Source organism: Scomber scombrus, chromosome 7 (genome assembly GCF_963691925.1).
Source record: "Scomber scombrus chromosome 7, fScoSco1.1, whole genome shotgun sequence".
NCBI lineage: Eukaryota > Metazoa > Chordata > Actinopteri > Scombriformes > Scombridae > Scomber > Scomber scombrus.
The window spans coordinates 31,484,108-31,500,402 of record NC_084976.1 but is presented as its reverse complement, the minus strand read 5'-3'; the positions used below and the strand labels follow the sequence as shown (position 1 = coordinate 31,500,402).

The following is a 16,295-nucleotide window of genomic DNA, read 5'->3' as shown; positions in this document are numbered from 1 at the left end:
ATAAGGGTTGTCAACATGAGCAATACAAAAATATGGCATCAGGTTTGTTTAAAATGTACATTTAGTATTTTTGTTGGTTTTATATCATTTGAAATGACATTTGCACCATTTTTTTAAAACCAAAAGTAAGACTGAATTCTCTTAAAAATGTCAAATGGTGTAACCACAAAAGAACAATTGCATTCCATTACCTTTATTTAATATAAAGTTATAATGTAAGATCATGCCAAACTAGTTGATATGGTGTTTTATTGAGAATTTACTGTTTTTAAGCAAGTTGAATTATTTGGTACAAAGTTTTTATGGTTACACCACGTAGACATTTTTGCCATAATTCTCTAATATATTCTCTTTAAATGGATTAAAAGCAGAAATTTTATGCTGGGTCCACAAAAAAAGAATGTGTGCAAGTTATTCATACGTTTATTTTCACATTTTAACCCTTTAAATTTAAACTAAACTACATGGACACAATAAAACCTCACTGACTCAGATATCAGAGGAAGGATTTACACCACTGAGTAGAAGCACTGCAGCAGGATTATAATAGTATAACTGTAATATGATCATAACTGTATGTATTTTGGCTGCTGTGTGTCCAGGCAGTCTGGAGTTGGTCAGGAGGAATTCTCGGAGGTAGAAGTGGAGACGTTCCAGGAGCAGTCAGGACTCCCGACTCAGACCGGACAGCTAGACCTCATTGAGACTCTGATCAGAGGTGAAGGACCGTCTCAAACCAGTCAGCTGGACGTCACCGAGACTCTGACCACAGGTGAAGGATCGTCTAAGACCAGCCAGGTGGACTTCACCGAGACTCTGACCAGAGGTGAAGGACCGTCTCAGACAAGCCAGCTGGACGTCACCGCGACTCTGAGCAGAGGGGACGGACAGTCTTACCTTACAGACATAACTGAAGATAATCTCAACGGTAGCACACACACACACACACACACACACAGACATACACACCGCTAGATACACACAGTCAGCAGCTGTTGATCAGAGCTGTTATCTTCATGTAAACTCATAAATAACTTACATTCAGTCCTGACTGACGGGTGCAGAGTGCTGTAGAAGCAGGGTGGAGGTTTCTGGCTCTACCTGTTTCCAGGTTGCATTGATGAAAGAAAACAAGTCCAAAAAAGCCAAAGCTGCAGCAACATTTGCAGAATAAACAACTTTATCCTCCTGCGACCTGCGTACTCATATGGGAACATTACAATGTGGGTTTGCTGGACCTTATTCTTCATTCTGCTGAACTTTGACCTGTTGCCTTCGTTCGTACATGCTTTTTTGTGCCACCTAGTGGTAGAAAAGGCACATTACACCAGTCAGTGTAGAAACCAGGTGGGGAGTTCTGGTCCTCTGAAATGAGACCAACGCGGAAGTAACTTAAAACTGCATTCTATCAAAAGGCCACCAGGGGGCGACCGTTTTGGTGTCAAAAGGACTTCCGTCTCTATACAAGTCAATGGAGAATTCACCAACTTCTCACTTGATTTCTAACCTCAGTAAACGTTTTCAAAATGTGTTTATGGTCTCAATCGCTAGTTTAAAGCCTTCTTCAATGCAGTATGATGTTCATTTGGGACATTTTGGCCTCCCTGATTTTATATGTGACGATAAAGCAGGGTATGCATTAGGGCGTGGCTACGTGGTGATTGACAGGTTGATTGGTTCACAGGTTCAGGAGGGCGCCTGCTTATTTTTCCCAGCATGCACCTGAAATTGTCAAGATGTCGCTGCTTAGATCCGATACTATTGGCTTCCGAGCAGCAGTCCACAAACCAATGGGTGACGTCACGGATGTTACGTCCATTTCTTATATATAGTCTATGGTTCGTACGCGCTTGTTTGTGCCACCTAGTGGTAGAAAAGGCAAATTACACCAGTCAGTGTAGAAACAGGATGTTAGGCATCTTGGCCGAGTCATTCATCAGCTGCCTCCAAATACAAAACCTTATCAAATGTTATGGTCGAAACTTGTTTATTCATGCTTAATAACGTTTGTAGTTTCATACGCTCGCTGTACAAATCTATACAAATTTGACTAATTTTAGCAACAGCAACAAGTTACGCCACTGGAAATACTCGTTTGAGGACATAAGGACTTTATTATCATTCATGCAAAGGGAAAGTGTAAATGTAAGGAAATGGTTCGATACACTGGTGAATTAATTGTGTTAGACAGTAAAATCAGGTCATACTTATCCCGAATATCTGGGAGAGATTATAAATGCATAGCAAACAAAAGCTCAGGTCTCAGGAGGTTATTAACAGACCAGCATGTTTCGGCTTGCAGCATTCATCAGGGCTGAGTATATGCTCATGTGACTTCAGGCCAATCATTATCCCAAACAGGCATGGAGGCAAGGGGAGTGTCCAATAAATGACATGGGCGTCACCATATTTGGTCCATTTTTATTTATTTTTTTTACCCTTTTCATAGCTTGTAATGTATTTTATGATGACTCTGATGAAGGCTGCAAGCTGAAACACGTTGGTCTGTAAATAAAGTTGTTCTGTTTTACAAGTGTTGCTGCAGCTTTGACAGGCGGAGACTCCCAGCTGTTTAATCTCTGCAGGGTCCAGAACCGACCTGTGAGGTCACATGTTAGTCCACCTGAGTAACCAGGTGTCTCACAGAAACGAGCTCATGCAGGTTAAATGAAGAACTGTAGTGACCCAGTTTCCTGTAAATAAGGCATGTACAAACTAATCCACTATTTACTTTCACTGTGTGCCTGCAGCTTTGTGTTCCAACCAATCAAATGTCTGAAGGGTGAGATAAGCTGATGAAATGAGTCCAGCCAGGTGTGATCCTGTGTATGTGGAATGAAAACCTGCAGCCAAATGAACCTTTTAAGGGATAGTTTGGTCATTCCCGTTAAAAATTCCCATTGCCGTTAACAAGCTTCAAACCTGCATTTTTAGTTTTGTCTCTAACAGAATAACTTCATGTTAGCTGAACGCATGCTTAGTAGTTTTGTCTTTAAACTTTTAATCTGTTATGTTGTTTGTTTGCCATTTTTAATTTATTTCTCTTTTTATTTAACCCTTCCTCCAAACTGAATGAACTAAACTATGTTTAACCTTCATGTCGTCCTCCCGGGTCAAATTGACCCCGTCTGTTTTGACTGTTCCTTCTTTCCTCCCTTCCTTCCTTCTTTCCTTCCCTGCCTTCCTTCTTTCCTCCGTCCTTCTTTCCTTCCTTCCCTTCCTTCTTTCCTCTGTCCTTCTTCCCTTCCTCTTTTCCTTTCTCCCTCCCTCCCTCCTTCCTTCTTCCTCCCTTCCTTCCTTCCTTCTTCCTCCCTTCCTTCCTCTTTTCCTCCCTTCCTCCTCCCTTCCTTCCTTCCTTCCTCCCTTCCTTCCTTCCTCCTTTCCTTCCTTCTTCCTTCCTTCCTTCCTTCCTCCCTTCCTTCCTTCCTCCCTTCCTCCCTTCCTTCCCTGACTCGAGGACAACAGGAGGGTTATGATGCATGCGCTCTCCTGAAGCAGCGGCTCTCAACACTATTCAAACAGCTCAGATTGAAACACAGATGTTAATTAAACACTAAAACAATCTTTATATATATATATAAATATGTTTGAGAGCCGCTGCCCTGCAGGACAGCTCTGGTCAGTGTTAGTAGTAAATGTGTGTGTTCTGCTTTCAGCCTGGTGTCAGCTGGATGCTGATATCGGCATCCCGTGTGCAGAGTATGTCCAACATTGGTTCTTTGACAAAGCCATCGGTGCATGCTCTGCCTTCTGGTATGGTGGCTGCGGCGGTAACGCTAACCGCTTTAAAACGGAAAATGAATGTTTCCGGACATGTGGCTCACATAGTAAGTCCTGACTGCACACCAGACCTCCATCTGAAGCGGTCTGAATGTGGACTGCCTACCTGTAATGTTACATTTACTGACACTTTGATTCTTATCCAGTAATGCTGCAGTGATGATGATGATGATGATGATGATGATGATGATGATGATGATGATGATGATGATGCTGCTGTAGCTCCTGGCTGACTGTGTTCCTCTCTGACAGATCGTAACAACCCATCGAGGCTGCAGCCGACCAACTTCGTCTCCAGAGGTAAAGTTCTGACTGCAGTTGTCCCGTTTAACCCTCCTGTTGTCCTCGAGTCAAGGAAGGAAAGGAGGAAGGGAGGAAGTAGGAAGGAAAGGAGGAAGGAAAGGAGAAAGGAGGGAGGAAGAAGGAAGGAAGGATGGAAGGAAGGGAGAAAGGAGGAAGGAAGGGAGGAAGAAGGAAGGAAAGGAGGAAGGAATGGAGGAAGAAGGAAGGAAAGGAGGAAGGAAGTTAGGAGAGAGGGATGAAAGAAGGAAGGAAGAGAGGAAGGTAGGGGGAAGGAAAGAAAGAGAAGAAGAGAGGGAGGAAAGGAAGGAAGGGAGGATGGTAGGAAGGAAGGAAGGAGGGAGGGAGGAAAGAAGGACAGAAGGAAGGGAAGAAGGAAATGAAGGAAGGAAGGAAGGTAGGAAGGAGGGAAGGAAAGAAGGACAGAAGGAAGGAAGGATGGAGGAAAGAGTCAAAACAGACGGGGTCAAATAATCTTTTTTATTATTTACTCGACCGTTTTATAGTAATGTGCATAAAATGAAACCTTCTGTTTTTATTCTTCTATTAATGATAAGAAACATCTCTTCCTGCATGTTTTCAGACTGAGCCAGACTCCTCCAGTTCTCTGGAACTAGTGTGTGAAATATATCAATGTCCAGGGTTAGGGTGTGTGTGTGTGTGTGTGTGTGTGTGTGTGTGTGTGTGTGTGTGTGTGTGTGTGTGTGTGTGTGTGTGTGTGTGTGTGTGTAGGTGTGTGTAGGTGGGTGGGTGGGGGGGGGACTGGCATCGTATCAAATTATATTATCAAGACCAAACAGGGCCAAGCAGAGTGCAGCAAACTCATCTTCATTCAAGGGAAACAAACATTATTAAAGAGAGGGAAAGAAGGAAGGAAGGAAGAAAGAAAGAAAGAAGGAAGTAAAGACAGATGGAAGGAAGGACAGATGGAAGGAAGGAAGGAAGAAAGAAAGAAAGAAGGAAGTAAAGACAGATGGAAGGAACGAAGGAAGGAAGGAAAGACAGATGGAAGGAAGGGTAGAAGGATATTTGGGTCAGGTAAAAATTATCACCCGATTCTGTGTTTAAACCAGGCGGGGAGTTCTGGTCCTCTGAAATGAGGCCAACGCTGAAGCAACTTAAAAACTGCATTCTATCAAAAGGCCACCAGGGGGCGACCGTTTTGGTGTCAAAAGGACTTCCGTCTCTATACAAGTCAATGGAGAATTCACCAACTTCTCACTTGATTTCTAACCTCAGTAAACGTTTTCAAAATGTGTTTATGGTCTCAATCGCTAGTTTAAAGCCTTCTTCAATGCAGTATGATGTTCATTTGGGACATTTTGGCCTCCCTGATTTTATATGTGACGATAAAGCAGGGTATGCATTAGGGCGTGGCTACGTGGTGATTGACAGGTTGATTGGTTCACAGGTTCAGGAGGGCGCCTCATGCTCCTCCTGATGCCCATATAAGTAGAATCCCTGTTTTTATTTCATTTCAATGAAATTATACCTCTCTCTCTCTCTCTCTCTCTCTCTCTCCTCTCTCTCTCTCTCTCTCTCTCTCTCTCTCTCTCTCTCTCCCTCCCTTCCTCTCTCCCCCCCCTCTCCATGCAGACCTGTGCTCGCTCGCCCAGGACCCCGGCAGCTGCCAGAACTACACCATGATGTGGTTCTTCGACACCATCCAGAGCGAATGTTCCCGCTTCTGGTACGGCGGCTGCGACGGCAACGACAACCGCTTCAAGACGCAGGAGGAGTGTGAGAACCTGTGTGTGATGGAGAGCCGATGAGAAGAAGGACAATCGCCTCTCAAACTTTTTTAGGAAAACTCTTATGTTCAAGAAAAAAAACGCCACAAAGAGTAAAACGGTTTCATAGTTTAAAGTCCGTCTAAAGTGAAAATAAATATGTGTTCTGAGTTTGACATACCACAGAAAAGTGTGTTGTTAACCACCCTGCCAAATGTGAATGATTAAAAAAATCGCTAAATATATGAAATTAGGCTTCAAAGTTGTGTAATAGTCTGCCTATTTCTCTGCTCCCAAACGCTGAAGCCCCGCCCCCTACCAAGTGTCACCTGTCAATCGAAGTCACCACCTCTACCAGAAACATGGACGCTAGGTCTGAGAGCTTTCTGCTGCTAACTCAACTGCTAGCTCGGCGGCTAACTTGGCTGCTAGCTCGGCGGCTAACTTGGCTGCTAGCTCGGCGGCTAACTCAGCTGCTAGCTCGGCTGCTAACTCAGCTAACTGGCTAACTGTAGACTGTAGTAGTAGTGTGCGCTGAATGTATTTATACCTCTACAGCAGCAGGGCGGGTTTATGCTAAGCCTAGGTCCACAATTCAAATCTAAATGGTTGAAATGCTTTTTACACCTTTTTTATAAATACATTTATGACCTATTTAATGTGTTTAGAAGAAAATGTCTGAATTCACTTTACACAGTCTTTAAACTGTGTGATCGATGTTAAAGATCTTTGTTTAGTTTGTTTTCTTGAACGTGTGTGTTTTGTTTCCCTCGGAGCACCTTCACCTTTTAAAAAAAAAAAAAAACCTTCACCTACATTTCCGCAATAGAAAACTGACTGATTGAACCTGACTGATGCTCAGCAGAGACTCTTCTATCAGGATCATCTTCCTTTCAGGTGCTATGTCTCATGAAGCAGGTGCTGAATGTCTGAAGGAATCTCACCACATGAAACATTAAAGTGTTTTTTTTTTGTCCTTTGTAAATAAGCTCGGTGTCTTTTTCCACACGAATGTTTGATGAGACTCACGTTTGGCTGAATGTTGATGTGACTCTGCTCTGATCCTCGCAGGTTGACCTTTGACCCCGTCTATTTAGACTGTTCCTTCTTTCCTCCCTTCCTTTGTCCCTCCCTCCTTCTCTCTTTCTTTCCTCCCCCCTACCTTCCTCCCTCCTTTCCTTCCTCCCTCCTTCCTTCCCTCCTTCCTCCCTCCTCCTTCCTTTCCTTCCTTCTTCCTTCCTTCCTTCCTTCCTCCCTCCTTTCCTTCCTTCCTTCCTCCTTCCTTCCTCCCTCCTTTCCTTCCTTCTTCCTTCCTTCCTTCCTCCCTCCCTCCTCCCTCCTTTCCTTCCTTCCTTCTTCCCTCCTTCCCCCCTTCTTTACTTCCTTTCTTCTTCCTTCCTCCCTCCTTCCTTCCTCCTTTCCTTCCTCCTTCCTTCCTCCCTCCCTTCCTTCCTTGACTCGAGGACAACAGGAGGGTTAAACAAAAAGTACTTAATGGTTTTTAACATCAACATTTCCAAATTCTCTTGATTCCAGCTTCTTAAATGTGAATATTTCCTGTTTCCTCAGTGCCAGTAAACTGAATATTTTCTTGGACTTTAGGAAACAGTGTTTGATATTTTTATAAACCAAAGAAGGAATCAAGTAATCAGATGAATCCATAATGAAAAACCCTCCTTTAGTTGCAGTTCTGCTCAGGATATCAAATTATATTTTTTTGCTTATTCAGATAATATTTGTTTTTCTTAAGTCAACCTTTAAAAAAAAACATGTGATGCATCATTTTTTTTTGCCACTGTAAAACAGACGTTGACTCGCTCAGGTCTCTTTAAAAACACCCAGACAAAATGAGACTTGAGACTTAAGGGTCTGAAGTTCGTGCTCGCGATGATTTGTTTGTTTGCAAGAATGTAGTGAATAAAATAAAAATGTACTTTAAAAGAAAAGAAGAAAAAAACACAGAATTGTCCTTTAATGATCGTCTTAAGGGTCAAACTGAAGTCGAGCTGCTGCTGTCACACTGAGAGAAAGGGCAGGTCATTGTTCAATGGTGGGGTGGGGGGGGGGGGGTATTTGGGGGGGGGTGGGGGGGGAGGGGTCAGTTCATTCTCTATTTACTCCATAAATATAAACACATGCCTGCCGCGGCTGCAGAGAGACTCCAGCTCCAGTTTGAAACCTTAAAAGGCCCGAAAAACATCTCAAGCTTTTTGAAGTCTTGCTGTTTGGAAAGTGAAAGATCAGTCTGTGATTCATCAAACCGAACTATGGTGCTTCATGTAAAGAAAAAAAACTATAATAAAAGAATTTAAGAAAAACCTTTGAGTTGTGTGCCGGTTTGTTCAAAAGGGAATTTATTTATAGATCAGAAAATAAAATACTAGAGGTTAAGAAATGCAGAAATGTTCATATTGTTGTCCTCAGGTCAACAAAGGACAGGAGGAAGGGGAGACAAGAAGGAAGGAGGGATGGAGGAAAAGAGTATGGGAGGAAGGAGAGAAGGAAGGAAGGAAGGAAAGGAGTAAGGAGGGGTGGAGGAAAAGAGGAAGGAAGGAAAAGGAGGAAGGGAGGAAAGAAGAAGGAAGGGAGGAAAGAGGGAAGGAAGGAAAGAAAGAAAGGAGTAAGGAGGGATGAGGAAAAGAGGAAGGAAGAAGGAGAGAAGGAAGGAAGGAAAGAAAGGAGTAAGGAGGGGATGGAGGAAAAGAGGAAGAGAGGAAGGAGAGAAGGAAGGAAGGAAGGAAAGGAGTAAGAAGGGAAGGAGGAAAAGAGGAAGGAAATAAGGAGAGAAGGAAGGGTGGAAGGAAAGGAGGAAGGAAGGAAGGGACGAAAGAAGGAAGGAAGGAAAGGAGTAAGGAGGGATGGAGGAAAAAATGGAAGGGAGGAAGGAGAGAAGGAAGGAAGGAAAGGAGTAAGAAGGGATGGAGGAAAGGAGGAATGGAGGAAGGAGGAGAAGGAAGGAAGGAAAGTAGGAAGGGAGGAAAGAAGGAAGGCAGGAAAGGAGTAAGGAGGAGGGAGGAAAGAGGACGGAGCAAAGAAAGAGGGAAGGAAAGAAGGAACAGTCAAAAGAGATGGATTCAGTTTGACCCGGGACAGGAGGGTTAAGAAGACTTGGCTCTACATTTCTGATGCTTCTCAGTCCTTCCTTTGTAGACCTCTGCTCTGTGTGTGTGTGTGTGTGTGTGTGTGTGTGTGTGTGTGTGTGTGTGTGTGTGTGTGTGTGTGTGTGTGTGTGTGTGTGTGTGTGTGTGTGTGTGTGTGTGTGTGTGTGTGTGTGTGTCATACTGGCTCCCAGCTGGTAAACCTTTGAGGTTATCTGGAGTCAGGCCCAGTGTGTGAAGCTTTGATGTGAATAGTTTGGAAACTATCAGCAGCAGCACGAAGTAAAGCATCTATAGTCTGTTCTGTGATGGAGAGAATAAAAGAGAGAAAAGAACAACAACAACATTTCCCTGCTGATATTCATCTGACTCCCGTTTTCATCCCAGTCAAAGAGACAAAGACGTCTGATAGCCTGATGAGGACCATCATGTGACCACCATCTGCCTAACCCTGCTAACCCATCTCCTTCACATAGAGGTGATCAGGTTGTTTACATATTTTTGCTCCTACAATAATCACACACAAGCATCTTCCATCATTATGGAGAGTCTATTTTGCAGATCTTTCTTCATAACGACGCCAGAAGTTAGTGAGCACACAGTCTTGAAAAAGAGTCTTTACCATCACTCTGAATCTGAAGTAAAGTCTGCAGTCTGTGTACTGTAGACACCCCCCCCCCCCCCCCCCCCCCGCTTTAAAGATATCCTTTAACTTTCCTGTTGTCCTCGAGACAAGGAAGGAAGGGAGGAAGAAGGAAGGGAGGAAGGGAGGAAGGAAAGGAGGAAGAAGGAAGGGAGGAAGGGAGGAAGGAGGAAGGAAGGGAGGAAGAAAGGGAGGAAGAAGGAAGGAAAGGAGGAAGAAGGAAGGAGGGAAGAAAGGACAGAAGGAAGGAAGGAGGTAAGGAAAGAAGGACAGAAGGAAGAAAGGGAGGAAGGGAGGAAAGAAGGACAGAAGGAAGGGAGGAGAGAAGGATAGAAGGAAGGAAGGAAGGGAGGAAGGAAAGAAGGACAGAAGGAAGGAAGGGAGGGAGGAAAGAAGGACAGAAGGAAATTAAGGAAAGAAGGGAGGAAAGAAGGACAGAAGGAAAGGAAGGAATGAAGGGAGGAAAGAAGGAACAGTCAAAACAGACGGGGTCAATTTGACCCGGGAGGACGACGGGAAGGTTAAAGATATCCTTTAACTTTCCTGAGCAGACAAATACAATTCCCAACTCATGAACCCATCCTCTGGAGGTTCACACGGTCTCTGAATGATGACCTGAATAGTAACCATGGATACTGCTCCATCATCCTACACCCTCGCCATGTAAGGCGTAGCAAGTCATCTTTAACCAGCCTCTCCAGATTTTCCACTTTGGTCAATAAAAGCTCAACAAGGCCAATTAACTCCTCCTGCTCTCTCTGATTGATCTCATCCATCATTGTGGAGAACTGCAAGTGTGGAAGTGATTAATCTCATCAGAGAGAGAGAGAGAGAGAGAGAGAGAGAGAGAGAGAGAGAGAGAGACAGAGAGAGAGAGAGAGAGAGAGAGAGAGAGAGAGAGAGAGAGAGAGAGAGAGAGAGAGAGAGAGAGAGAGAGGGAGAGAGAGAGAGAGAGAGAGGGAGAGAGAGAGAGAGAGAGAAAGAGGTGCTGAGCAAGTTAATGAGCTGCCTTTGAATCGTTCCTGATGTACAGACATCCTTTTTACTTGTTAACCACTTCCTCATTACTTAACATTTGAAGGAGATCTTTTAATAGTCAGTATGAACAGACTGCTGCTTTAACCCTCCTGTTGTCCTCGAGTCAAGGAAGGAATGGAGGAAAGGAGGGAGGGAGGAAGGAATGGAGGGAGGGAGAATGGAAGAAGGAAGGAAGTAAGGAAAGGAGGGAGGAAGGAAGGAAGGGAGGGAGGACGGAAGAAGGAAGAGAGGGAGGATGGAAGAAGGAAGGAAGTAAGGAAAGGAGGGAGGAAGGAAGGGAGGAAAGAAAAGAAGGAAGAAGGAAGGAAAGGAGGGAGGGAGGAAGGAAGGAAAGGAAAGGAAGGAAGGAAGGAAGGAAGGGAGGACGGAAGAAGGAAGGAAAGGAGAAAAGGAAGGAAGGAAGGAAAGGAGGGAGGAAGGAAGGGAGGAAAGGAAAGAAGGAAGGGAGGAAGGAAAGGAATGAAAGGAGGGAAGGAAGGAAGGAAGGAGGGAGGGGGAGAAAGGAAAAGAGGAAGGACAGAGGAAAGAAGGTAGGGGGGAGGAAAGAAGGAAGGGAGGAAGGAAAGGAAGGAATGAGGGAAGGAAAGAAGGAGGGAGGGAGGAAGGAAGGACAGAAGGAAGAAAGGGGGATGGAGGAAGGAAATAAGGAAGGAAAGAAAGAGAGAAGGAAAGAGTGAGGACAGACGGAAGGAAGGAAGGGAGGAAGGGAGGAAAGAAGGAACAGACGGGGTCAGTTAAACAGTTAAACAGGAAGGTTAAACACAGATTAGAAGAATAGTGAACTTTTCCTTTCAGTGATTAATTTCACCAACATGAAGATAAACAGGATTCAGCGGTGAAGCTCAGACTGAAACTATAAAAACACTCGGAGCTGATTTCAAACGGCAGATTTTATTGAACAGATGGACGAAAACACCGAGAAGCAGCTCACATGGTTTCATCTGCTGTTAGTAACAAAAACAACATTTCATCATTTATACAACAAGCTTCTGTAAACTATATCATTTAGATTTAAAATAACTTATGTAACAAAATCTGCTGAAAGAACCCGAGAGGGAGGGGGGGGGGGGGGGGGGGGGGCCAGGGGGGGGGGGGTTGAGAGAGAGAGAGAGAGAGAGAGAGAGAGAGAGAGAGAGGGAGAGAGGGGGGGAGAGTGCAATCATTTGAAAAAGGACATGAGGAAGGGAGGAAAGAAGGAAGGAAGGAAGGAAGGAAGGAAAGGAGTAAGGAGACATGGAGGAAAAGAGGAAGGGAGGAAGGAGAGAAGGAAGGAAGGAAGGAATGAAGGAAGGGAAGGAGTAAGGAGGGAGGGAGGAAAAGAGGAAGGGAGGAAGGAGAGAAGGAAGGGTGGAAGGAAGAAAGGAAGGAAAGGAGTGAGGAGGGATGAGGAAAAGAGGAAAAGAGGAAGGAAGGAAGGAAAGGAGTAAGAAGGGAGGGAGGAAAAGAGGAAGGAAGTAAGGAGAGAAGGAAGGGTGGAATGAGGAAGGAAGGAAGGAAGGAAGGAAAGGAGTAAGGAGGGAGGGAGGAAAATAGGAAGGGAGGAAGGAGAGAAGGAAGGGTGGAAGGAAAAGAGGAAGGAAGGAGGAGGGAGCAAAGAAAGAGGGAAGGAAGGGGAGAACGAAGGAAAAATTAAAGAAAGAAGGAACAATCAAAAGAGACGGGGTCAATTTGACCCGGTAGGACGACAGGAGGGTTAAAGTCAGTCGGGTCTTTTTTAACCATCATATCACATCTCACCAGATTCTCATATTAAATGAATATCCATTAAACTGAGAAACACTTGATATCATGTTGTCTTTTTTTTTTTTTTTTTTTTACATTATTGTATTAGTTAGTTAGTCTAAATATGTGATTGTGGGAGGAAGCGGGTCAATTAGTGCGTCAATTAAAGGATTATTCTGGTGATCTTTATATATCTTCATCTTCATGTTTAGAAGCCAAACCAACAATGAAATGATCCAGTAACATTTATTTCTCTGTTATTGTCCAAAAACTATTAAAACACGTCACAAACTCTTCATAATCCTTCACTAGGAAGAGTTCGGTCGCATTAGTTTAAAAAAAGGGCTGAAAATACTAATATCAGTGATCATATGTATTATAGTCTACATGGTATTACATAGAACTACTCTGCAGGGACTGAAAACATGAAAAGGAAGGGGGAAGGGAGGGGGGAGGAAAGAAAGAGAGAAGGAGGGAGGAAAGAAAGAAGGAAGGAGGGAAGGAAAGAAGGAGGGATGGAGGAAGGACAGACGGAAGGAAGGAAGAAAGGGGGATGGAGGAAGGAAAGAAGGAAGATCACTGTTATTAGTCTTTGGAGCCGATTCTAAACTAATGTGACCAAACTCTTCATGATAATGTCTCTTCTTCTTCTTCTTCTTCTTCTTCTTCTTCTTCTTCTTCTTCTTCTTCTTCTTCTTCTTCTTCTTCTTCTTCTTCTTCTTCATCTTCTTCTTCTTCACTTCCACACTTTGACGATGCCGTCTCTGGACGAGGTGACGATGAAGCCCTGCGTGGTCTGGAAGGTGGCGATGTCGGTGATGATGTCGTGGTGTCCGACAGGAAGTGACTCGGGGCCGCGGCGAGGCGAGTCCTCCACCACGCCGCTCTTCTGTTTGCTGTGGATCTCCTGCAGGACAGGAAGTGTTGGGTTATATACTCGGTTTGGAGTCGTGTTTACATTTTATTACATTTGGAGAAAAGAGACTTAAGCAAAGTTTTGAAATGAGCCGAAACAGTTCATATGAGTTGGATGTTCACTACAATAGTGTTTCTGTTATACACTTTGTACCATAGACTGTATATATAATGGACATAACATCCGTGACGTCACCCATTGGTTTGTGGACTGCTGCTCGGAGGCCAATAGTATCGGATCTGAGCAGCGCCATCTTGAAAATTTCAGGTGCATGCTGGGAAAAATAAAAACAGGGATTCTACTTATATGGGCATCAGGAGGAGCATGAGGCGAGGTTCAGGAGGGCGGAAGGAGGGAAGGAAAGGAGGGAGGAAGGAAGGAGGAAAGGAAAGAAGGGAGGGAGGAAGGAAAGGGAGGAAGGAAGGAAGGTAGGAGGGAGGGAGGGAGGGAGAAAGGAAGGGAGGAAGGAAGGACAGAGGAAAGAAGGAAGAGAGGAAGGAAGAAGGAAAGGAGGGAGGAAGAAAGAAGTAAGGAGGGAAGGAAAGAAGGAAGGGGGTAGAAAGAAGGAAAGGTGGAAGGAAGGGAGGAAGAAGGAAGGAGGGAGGAAGGAAGGACAGAAGGAAGGAAGAAAGTGTGATGGAGGAAGGAAGGAAAGAAGGAAGGGAGGCGCCCTCCTGAACCTGTGAACCAATCAACCTGTCAATCACAACGTAGCCACGCCCTAATGCATACCCTGCTTTATCGTCACATATAAAATCAGGGAGGCCAAAATGTCCCAAATGAACATCATACTGCATTGAAGAAGGCTTTAAACTAGCGATTGAGACCATAAACACATTTTGGAAAACGTTTACTGAGGTTAGAAATCAAGTGAGAAGTTGGTGAATTCTCCATTGACTTGTATAGAGACGGAAGTCCTTTTGACACCAAAACGGTCGCCCCCTGGTGGCCTTTTGATAGAATGCAGCTTTAAGTTACTTCCTGGTTGGACTCATTTCAGAGGACTGGAACTCCCCGCCTGGTTTAAACACAGAATCAGGTGATAATTTATACCTGACCCAACTTTCCTTCCTTCCTTCTTTCGTTCCTTCCATCTGTCTTTACTTCCTTCCTTCCTTCCTTCCTTCCTTACATCTGTCTTTCCTTCCTTCCTTCCATCTGTCTTTCCTCCCCTCCTTCTCTCCTTACTTCATTCCTCTTTCCTCCCTCTCTCCCTCCCTTCCTCATTTCCTTCCCTCCTCCTTTCCTTCCTTCCTTCCTCACTTCCTTACCCTTTTCCTTCCTCCTTTCTCCCTCCCTCCCTCCTTACTCCTTTCCTTTCCTTCCTTCCTTCTTTCCTCCCTTCCTCCTGTCCTTCCTTGACCTGAGGACAACAGGGTTAAACCACACTGGACTTTTTTGTGTCTTCGTCTGCATCATGTTCAACCAGTCAGCTAGCTAGCATGCTAACTTACTACCGAGTCAAAGTAGCCGTGGTTTACAGAAGCTTAGAGCTCCTCCTAGTGGCTGAAAGCAGCAGTTAATGAACCTTTCATACCAGACTACACAGCTCAGTGACTCATTAAAGCTTTTCAATGAAAAACTACAATCACAGCACAAAGGTTAAAGTTTCTCCTCGCCAATGATTATTATTCCTCTGACTTCTTCACATTCTGCATTGTCTATTATTTATCTCTCTTCTGGCTCCTTTACTGAAGCTTTATATCCACAGACAGCTGTTTAAATGACACTAATCTCCTACTGTTTATGTTTTTTACCTTTTTGTAATAACATGAGTCCGATCCATCTCGATGTGTTCAACATGACACAAACACAGAACCGCCTTTTCCCTTCAGGTTACAAGTGATCTCTCACACTTAAAGTTAAAGCCTGACCTCTTAAAGAGCAACTACACACATTCATCTCAACTATTTTCCAACTTTTTCTGTGTGATTCAGAGTCAGATTCCTTTTATTCAACAACACAGAACACACAACAGATTAAACACAACAACAAGATTAATGTGTGTTCAGTGCTTCGATGGAAAGAAGGATAAAGGAATTTTATGGGAGTGCTGGAGCGGCTTCCAGATGGTAGAAGCGTCTGTTCTCCATGCAGGAGGACGACTTTTGTCTTTTATAAATGTTAATTAGTTTGTTTAACAGCTGCTGAACTCCACTCCCACTATCCTGCCGGCCACCTTCACACCTTCATCTCTCACAGTGCATTCTTATCTCTGATGGAAACGTCAAAAATGACTCAATAAAAGCTCTATAAAACCTTTGTGTGTGTGTGTGTGTGTGTGTGTGTGTGTGTGTGTGTGTGTGTGTGTGTATGTGTGTGTGTGTGTGTATGGCCGCTTTCCATCTTTAACCTTCGTGTCGTCCTCCCGTCTGTTTTCACTGTTCCTTCTTTCCTCCCTTCCTTCCTTTTGTCTGTCCTTCTTCCCTCCCTTCTTCTTTCGTTCCCTCCTACCTTCCACTCTTCCTTCCTTTACTTCCTTCCTCCCTCCTTCCCTCCCCTTCCTCCCTCCCTTCTTCCTTCTTTCCTCCCTTCCTTCCTTCCTCCTTTTCTTCCTCCCTCCCTCCCTCCTTTCCTTCCTTCCTTCCTTCCTCCCTCCTTTCTTCTCTCTTTCCTTCCCTTCCTCCCTTGACTCGATCATCATCCAGCAGTCAGACTCTCAGACACATTCACTCTCACTCACAGGTTGTTCAGTGAGAATCATTCATGATTGATTGACTGATTGATTGATTGATTGACTGATTGACTGATTGATTGATTGATTGATTGATTGATTGACTGACTGACTGATTGTCTGATTCGTGTGTACCTGTACGACTTCAGTTCCTTCGATGATCTTCCGGCTGTAGAGGACAGACGGGCAGTGCAGCGAGTCGTTGGCTCCTCCCGCTACGATGTACGACCTCTCTGGATACGCCAAGTCCCAAAACCTAAAAAAAACCCCCGACAACCACACGTCTTTATTATGATGTTATTATTCAAATGATGTGTTCAAGTGCTCTCAGACAGCTCAAGAATAATGACACAGTATCAGCTGTCTGACCTCATCTGCTGCTCTGGGAGGCCAG

The 16,295-nt window shown here is 44.3% G+C and overlaps 1 protein-coding gene across 1 annotated transcript in view; it reads left to right on the top strand.

Annotated features, from left to right (window-relative positions):
* col6a4a (collagen, type VI, alpha 4a) overlaps window positions 1-6,632 on the top strand; it is an 85,527-nt gene extending 78,895 nt beyond the window's left edge. Inside the window, exons 40-43 of the mRNA XM_062422093.1 lie at window positions 603-928; window positions 3,657-3,827; window positions 4,033-4,080; window positions 5,677-6,632. Coding sequence (XP_062278077.1) covers window positions 603-928; window positions 3,657-3,827; window positions 4,033-4,080; window positions 5,677-5,852 — 721 coding nt within the window. The 3' untranslated portion in view covers window positions 5,853-6,632. The remainder of the gene's footprint in view (window positions 1-602; window positions 929-3,656; window positions 3,828-4,032; window positions 4,081-5,676) is intronic.
* The last annotated feature ends 9,663 nt before the right edge of the window (window positions 6,633-16,295 follow it).